General features: G+C 42.7%; 1 protein-coding gene and 1 pseudogene across 5 annotated transcripts in view; one reads left to right on the top strand and one right to left on the bottom strand.

The window, feature by feature from the left end:
• TASP1 (taspase 1) overlaps nucleotides 1-5,433 on the top strand; it is a 259,013-nt gene extending 253,580 nt beyond the window's left edge. For all 5 annotated transcript variants that reach the window (XM_055265078.2, XM_055265085.2, XM_063633986.1 and 2 more), the window contains one exon: nucleotides 4,378-5,433. In XM_055265078.2, coding sequence (XP_055121053.1) covers nucleotides 4,378-4,470 — 93 coding nt within the window. In that variant the 3' untranslated portion in view covers nucleotides 4,471-5,433. The remainder of the gene's footprint in view (nucleotides 1-4,377) is intronic.
• LOC129474896 (glyceraldehyde-3-phosphate dehydrogenase-like) lies at nucleotides 1,106-4,313 on the bottom strand (annotated as a pseudogene).
• Nucleotides 5,434-8,429: the final 2,996 nt, after the last annotated feature.

Here is an 8,429-nt window from a genome sequence, read left to right on the forward strand (position 1 = left end):
TAATTTATAAGTTGACAGTTTTTCAAGGGGTGTTAACCTCAAGAATCTGTCTGTGCTTCTCAGGGAATTAGCAAGAAAGCAGCAAATTATAACTACATGGCCAGTGGATCCCATTGGTGTGGAGCTGTTTGCATCTGAGAATCTAAAGCTCCATCTCTATTCTAACAGTGCCATCAATTGGAAGGTGGAAAATTAATTTAGTCTATACTTTAAAAAAAAAACTAAGTTTTTTTTTTTTTTTTTGAGATGGAGTCTTGCTCTGTTGCCCAGGCTGGAATGCAGTGGCGCGATCTTGGCTTACTGCAAGCTCCGCCTCCGTGGTTCACACCATTCTCCAGCCTCAGCCTCCCGAGTAGCTGGGACTACAGGTGCCTGCCACCATATCTGGCTAATTTTTTTTTGTATTTTTAGTAGAGACGGGGTTTCACCGTGTTAGCCAGGATAGTCTCAAACTCCTGACCTCGTGATCCACCTGCCTTGGCCTCCCAAAGTGCTGGGATTACAGGTGTGAGCTACCGCACCCGGCCTTTTTTTTTTTTGAGAGGGAGTGCTGGAGTGCAGTGGCACAATCTTGGCTCACTGCAACCTCAGCCTCCTGGGTTCAAGCGATTCTCCTGCCTCAGCCTCCCGAGTAGCTGGGATTACAGGCATGCGCCACCACACCCAGCTAATTTTTTTTGTATTTTTAGTAGAGATGGGATTTCGCCCTGTTGGCCAGGCTGGTCTCAAACTCCTGACCTCAAGGGATCTGCCTGCCTCAGCCTCCCAAAGTGCTAGGATTACAGGCGTGAGCCACCACGCCCGTCCAAAAAAATCTAAAATTAATCTTTACTATGGCAGACTAGTGATTGACTTTTCAGCCAAACAGATTGGTCATATCAGTTAAAACACTTAAAATTCTTTTTTCCTTTTTTTTTTTTTTTTTTTTTTTTTTTTAGGCTGAGTGAAGGGGACTTTATTCATGGTCTACAACAAGGTGGGGCTCCCTAGGCCTCTCCCTCTTGAGGGTGTCTGCATGGACATTGTGAGGACGGGAGATTCTCAGTGTGGTAGGGGACTGAGTGTGGGCAGGGACTCCCAGCAGCTGAGGGCCTCTCTCTTCCTTTCATGCTGTCGCTGGGGCTGGTGTCCAGGGGTCTTTCTCCTTGGAGGCCATGTGGGCCTTGAGGTCCACCACCATATTGCTGTAGCCAAATTCATTGTCACACCAGGAAATGAGCTTGACAAGGTGGTTGTTGAGGGCATTGCCAACCCCAGCATGGAAGATGGAAGAGTAGGTGTCACTGTTAAAGCTGGAGGAGACAATCTGGTGCTCAGTGTAGTCCAGGATGCCCTTGAGGGGGCCCTCTGACGCCTGCTTCACCACCTTCTTGATATCATCATATTTGGCAGGTTTCTCCAGACGGTAGGTCAGGTCCACAACTGACACGTTGGCGATGGGGACATGGAAAGCCATGCCAGTGAGCTTCCTGTTCAGCTCGGGGATGACCTTGCCCACAGCCTTGGCAGTGCCAGTAGATACAGGGATGATGTTCTGGAGAGCCACACAGCCATCATGTCACAGTTTCCCGGAGGGGCCATCCACAGTCTTCTGGGTGGCAGTGATAGCGTGGACTGTGGTCATGAATCCTTCCATGATACCAAAGTTGTCATAGATGGCTTTGGCCAGGGGTGCTAAGCAGTTGGTGGTACAGGAGGCATTGCTGACAATCTTGAGGCTTTTGTCATACTTCTCATGGTTGATGCCTATATAAATATGGGGACTTCAGCAGAGGGAGCAGAGATGATGACCCTTTTGGCTCCATGCTGCAAGTGAGCTCCAGCCTTCTCCATGGTCGTGAAGATACTGGTGGATTCCATAATGTACTCAGCACCAGCAAGGCCCCATCTGATTTTGGTGGGATCTCACTCCTGAAAGATGCTGATGGGATTTCCACTGATGACAAGCTTCCCATTCTCAACCTTGATGGTGCCATGGGATTTGCCATGGGTGGAATCATACGGGAACATGTAGACTATGTAGTTGAGGTCAAGGGAGGGGTCATTGATGGCGAGAACATCTACTTTACCAGAGTTGAAGGCAGCCCTGGTGACCAGTGCCCGATACTGCCAAATCCTTTTACTTTGGCCTTCACCTTCACCAGGGATGTGGCTAGCACTGCATGAGAAGATGCGGCTCTCTCTTGAATGGCAGGAGCAGAGTGCCTTAAGATTCTGCATGTTTACATAAACATAGCCCTAGAATGGTCTATTTCAGTCATTTACCCACTCAGCATTTCCAGAGTAGTATGCTTCTGTGTGAAACACATGGTCAGGTACAGGGAAACTGAGATGTATATGACACAAGCTTCTGCCCAAAACCGACTTTCAGTTACAGAAACCTAAAGACTCAAAACCAAGACTGGATGAGAAATGCTCATATGGGTGCTATAGGAGCTAGAAGAAGAGCTTCTAAGTTGAGTTGGGTGCCTGGTCAAGGCTTCCCTTGAGAAAAAGCCAGAGAAGGGTATTAGAGACATGGTATCACAGAGAGATGTATGAGCAGGGCATGTAGCAAGGAGTGGAGGGAGATGACCCAAAATGGATGTCTGCTGCTTTTTCATGTATCCTTTTAAAGTGTTATTTCCCATTAGTTCCAAATTCCAATAAAAGTGCATTGCTATTTAAATATTGTAAAGGTACCTTGTTAAGTTCTTCTGCTTGTAGAATACTCTAGACTCTACACAGTCCTTAGACACTTGCTCAGTGTAAAACAGTTTATTGCATTTTTTATGCCGGCATCCAGGTTTGTTGTAGAAAGTGGTCTGTTTTTAGGCTAAAGAGAAATTCAAGCTCACTTCTTTTTTTTTTTTTTTTTTGAGACAGAGTCTCACTCTGTTGCTCAGGCTGGAGTGCGGTGGTGTGATCTCGGCTCACTGCAAGCTCCACCTCCCAGGTTCATGCCATTCTCCTGCCTCAGCCTCCTGAGTAGCTGGGACTACAGGCGCCTGCCACCATGCCCGGCTAATTTTTTTGTACTTTTAATAGAGTCGGGGTTTCACCATGTTAGCCAGGATGGTCTCGATCTCCTGACCTCGTGATCCACCCGCCTCAGCCTCCCAAAGTGCTGGGATTACAGGCGTGAGCCACCACGCCCGACCTAAGCTCACTTCTTTCAAAAAGAACTCTGGAGATAAGCTCATATAAAACATTTTCTTAAACAGCTCGCACTGTTTATATGATTTGATGCCCCATTGAGATCTCCACAGGAAGCTTCAAACACATCTTCGATCACACTTTTTCAGACCAAGGTTTCTTGTCTTCTGATGAGACTCACCATGTTTCAGTACTTAGGAAAAGCTCGTTTAGAGAAACAAGTAGAGAGGATTGCCTGAAGTTTATGCAGCCCCTCTTTCTTAGAAATTCCAGACATTTATCTATCTTTGGATTAAGCCAGATCACCAAAAAGAGGAATTCTTGGCTGACCTCATCCTGACCCCTCATGAAACAGAGTGAAGTGTTTACTGTCTACCAGAGCCTCCAGCCCCAGCCTCCGAGTGATGTAACACTCAGCCCTACAAAACTCCCTGTCGTATAGCTGACGCCTTCACTCAGCCACTAAACACAGTGCCCTCTTTACAAAGACTATAGGAGAAATGGCTCCTTGGTCTCGGTGCTAGGAACAGTTGTTCTTATCCAAGCAATGGGTTTGCTGTGATCTTTATGCTACATGAACCACCTACCTGATTTCTGCTGCTAGGAAACTGAGAGACAGGGCAGCTTGCCTCTGGAACGAGTACCAAACTCCTCAGCTTAGATTTCTTCGTTGGCTCCACTTCCGTCTTTACCTTATTTTGTAAGCTCTTATTTTTCCTCTCATTTCCTCTCCTACTTTAGGCTATTGGATTATCTGAGTTTTTGTAAGCTACTGAAATTCTTTAAGGAATAAATTTGGGATATAAACATGAATTAAGTATCCTTAGGTACTCTGTTTAGAAGACAAAACATATACAAATTACTAGTTTTCACATAACGACTGTACTCAATAGAGCTGGCATTAGAACTGCTACTCTTGTGAATATAATTAAACTATACATTCTGTGCGGTCAGGGGTCTTGGCTAACTTGGTCACCTCTCAAGTTGCGTAACTCAAGTCGTATCTGAAGTTGCGAGTGCTGTGCTTGGCATGTAGCAGATGCTCAGTAAATATTTCCTGAGCGATTTGAACAAACGATCTTTCAGTAACTAAAGTTTACCAGTGGTACAGTCTGTGGATGCTCAGAAGCAAAGTGAAGGCCTAATGCTCTGGTGTTTCCTCTACCTTTTTTGGACATGGGTAGGGGTGTGGCAAGGGACACCGCTGACCCCTCTGATGCTCTCCTGTCTCTCTCTCTGCAGACTCACATTTCAAGACTTCCTCCTGGTGCAGTGGCAGGACAGTCTGTGGCAATCGAAGGTGGGGTGTGCCGCCTGGAGAGCCCAGTGAACTGACCCTTCAGGCTGAGCATGAAGCGCGTCTAAGAGGCATTTCAGAACCTGAGCTTTTGGGGTTTTTAACTGAAGTTGGTTGTTTTATCTTTCTTGTTTTATAATTCCTATTGCAACCTCGTGCACTGCTCGAGACACAAGTGCTGCTGTAGTTAGCGCTTAGTGACACGCGGGCCTTTGGCGGGTGAGCGGGACTGTGTGTGTGTGAGCGTATGTGCGCACATATGTGTATGTGTGGAGTATGTGTGTTTGCTTCTCCGTGGATGAAATAGAAACTCCTCATTGTGTGACTAGGAATGGTTAAATCATCTTTACAAAATGTGTGCTTTAACTGTTTACAAGTAAAACCTAAAGTTGCAGGAAGCATTTTTTATTTCGTAAAGAGGTACCAACTGTCGCTGATGTAATATGTCAGAACTGAAGAGTAAATCTACTTGTTTGGATGACGTGACAGTGGTAGTGCTCCATTTAATAACAGTAATAAGTAATAAAGTGTTTTTATTTGTTAACCAGTTTAAGTGGATCCTGTGGTAACTTAAACTGTTGTTCTCATCCCTTATATGGGGCATTTTTCTTTAACAAAGAATGGTTTCAGTGAAACAATCTAGCAGAGAATTAATGTCAGAACCTTTTTAAATAATATTCTGATTGATACAGTTTGTACTTATTTCATCAAGCTTTTCTAAGCTTAAATATTGCATAGCTTCGAGCTGTATGGACTATATTATGAAAGAATATGTAAAGAGAACATACAGTAATGCACAGTCCTTAGTTTGTGTATAATGGAATGTTATTTACAATATAACACTGTAAATAAGAAAGCAAAGTTTATGGGGAAATTCAATATTATCTTTGTTTTTGTTTAAATATATTTTTAAGATAAAGGCGCAAAAATAAAAGAAGCGTATTACTGGGTATAGTATGTGATTCCTCTTCTCAGACTAATAAATTATCTTTTGAATCCTTGATTAGAGAGCTGTTATTTGTTTATAAAATGTTCTCCCAGAAATCATACCATTATCCATCTTGCTGTTGTTCTGATTGTTCCAAGGCCAGTCTTACGCAGTTAAAGAAGACACTGGCAAGATGAAAGTTGAACTTAGTACATGATTGAATGGTCAATATGGAAGTCCCTAAAATTTCTCTTGCAATTTGATAAAAATAACAAAGAGAAAGAATAAGAACACTTTGCTTTGAAAAATTGTAGTGGCAGCTAAAAGCTCGATAGTTTCAGTTGATAAATGACTTCTAAATGTTATATTCAGGGATTCTGGAGCCACATAAGAAAACCAAGATTTTCCTTTTGATTTTTTCTTTTTTTTAGTGTAAGAAGTGGTTATCAAGAAGATACTAAAGATAGACTTGCTCAGGGGGAGGAAGTTCCCTGCACCATGTAATCATGGCTCTGGGTGGTAACTGATAAATCCCAGATAAAATTATACACTTGACATCAATGTATGGCCAAATTATAAAGGAAAGACAACCAAAATGGAGTGGGTGTAAATATGAATAATTGAGAGTTGCTGATTTGTATTCCTGGTACAGGCAATTACATTTGTCTTGCTGTGCTCTCATAGACAGGTTGGTGCCGTGGTATCTGTTTCTCATTCTTAATGAGGCTGAGAACTTAGTGAGAGATGGGCTGGCTGGTGGGGAGCCTTTGGCTTCAAAAGCTTTTGAAGACCTGTTACCTGTTGGCAGAGATTTTTCAGGAACTGGATTGGATCACATAAAACTATCAGGACACTTTGGAGTCTGAAAATCGTCTGACCAGTTTCGCCAGGAATGCCACTTCTTTCATCTCCTTTTGCTCTTTTTCCATTTATATTGAAACATTTGAGCTTGTTAAGGACCCCTTTTATTAAGAGTTCAAAAACTGGCCAGTGTAAAAGAGCACAGCCTCTCCAAGAACAGTTTGTCAAGACTTTACTCTCCAATTTTCTACATTTTTTTTTAAGGAATATTGTGAAGCCAAGACGGGGGGACATAGTGATATTCAGAATCATGGAGGCAAAAATGTAACAGGTAATATAAGTTCCTTCCTTATCAGATCAGATATTAAAGATCAGCTACTGGAACCAGAGAATACTAAGAGATGTAAAATCAACTTCGTTTCACACTAAAGTAGAAAAAGTAGAAAAAAGATGAGAAAATAACCTCATTCCCTAATCTGGCTTATATCACCAAGAATCTGAAGCTGTATTTTAAGGTGCCCACTTTTAACATGGGTGCTTTTAACTGTGTGCCTATATTTGATTTATTTGTAAGGTCTGAGTGTTGGATATCTGGTTCTCTTGCGTAGAATTAAGCCTGGTCTGGATTCCTCAAGGTGGTCACTGTGACCTAGCTCTGGATTTGGAAACAGGGGCATCTTCAGGGCTTGGTGAGGAGACAAGAGCATGTGATTTTGCTTAAGGCACCTGGAGCGCCCGTGCTGATTGGGCTGTCTTGTCAGCTCTGCCACTGTTTTCTCTGCCTTCAGTATGTCTGCCTATGGCAGGCCCTTTCTTACCTTCTAATTACCACTTCTAAACGTGAACTTGTGGAGAAAGGAAAACACATACTCTGCTGGTGGCAATGTAAATTATGTCAGCCACTGTGGAAAGCAGCCTGGAGATTTCTCAAAGAACTTAAAATGGAACCACCGTTCAACCCAATAATCCCATTACTAGGTATATATCTAAAGAAATACAAGACATTCTACTGTAAAGACACAGGCATGCATATGTTCACTGCAGCACTATTCACAATAGCAAAGACATGGAATCAACCTAGATGCCCATCAGCAGTGAACTAGATAAAGAAAATGTGGTACATATACACCATGGAATACTATGCAGCCATAAAAAAGAATGAAATCAGCTGGGCACATTGGCTCACACCTGTAATCCCAGCAATTTGGGAGGCCAAAGTGGGTGGATCACCTGAGGTCAGGAGTTTGAGACCAGCCTGGCCAACATGGTGAAACCCCATCTCTACTAAAAAATACAAAAATTAAGCTGGGTGTGGTGGTGGGTGCCTGTAATCCCAACTAATTGGGAGGCTGAGGCAAGAGAATCACTTGAACCTGGGAGGCGGAGGTTGCAGTGAGCCGAGATCATGCCATTGCACTCCAGCCTAGGTGACAAGAGTGAAACCCCATCTCAAAAAAAAAAAAAAAAAAAAATGAAATCATGTCCTCTGTGGCAACATGAATGGATCTGGAGGCCATTATCCTAAGCAGAAAATCAAATACTGCATGTTCTCACTTATAAGTGGGAGCGAAACACTGAGTTCACATGGACACAAAGAAGGGAACAGTCGATACCAAGGCCTACTTGAGAGTGGAGGGTGAGAGGAGGGTAAGAATTGAAAAACCACCTATCGGGTCCTATGCTGATTAACTGGGTGATAAAATTGTCTCTAAACCAACCCCCCACAACACTCTACCCATGTAACAAACCTGCACATGTACCCTCTGAACCTAAAATAGAAGTTGGAAAGACAGAAAATTAATGTGAAATTGAATTTGGATATCAATATCTGTTAGAATTTTTTTACAAAGTATCTATAAATAAGTCCTAGATGCTAGTCTGAGGGGCTTGTCTGTGAGCAGAGTGAATGAATTTTGGTTTACGGATATGAGGACGTCTCTCGGGGCTACTCAAAAGCCTTTTTTGCATAATTTCCAGTTTTCTCCCACATTTGAGATTGGTAATATTGCATACCAGTGACCTGCAGACAAGTGAGGTCACTCTGTTTTGACACTGGATGGAAGGAGGGAAGAAGGAAGGGAGGGAATGAAGAAGAGAAGATTTAGAAAAGAGCATCATTCTTGAATCTTGAGATTGTATTCATAATTGTGGGATCTTTTATTTTTTGACTTGGCCATTTTTATTACAAAGGTAGTCTGTGCTTATTAGGAAAAAAATAGAAAATAGATAAGGAAAATTTTAAAAATTTAAATTTTAAATAAAAATTTA

The sequence above is a fragment of the Symphalangus syndactylus genome, chromosome 24 (genome assembly GCF_028878055.3).
Source record: "Symphalangus syndactylus isolate Jambi chromosome 24, NHGRI_mSymSyn1-v2.1_pri, whole genome shotgun sequence".
NCBI classification, from domain to species: domain Eukaryota; kingdom Metazoa; phylum Chordata; class Mammalia; order Primates; family Hylobatidae; genus Symphalangus; species Symphalangus syndactylus.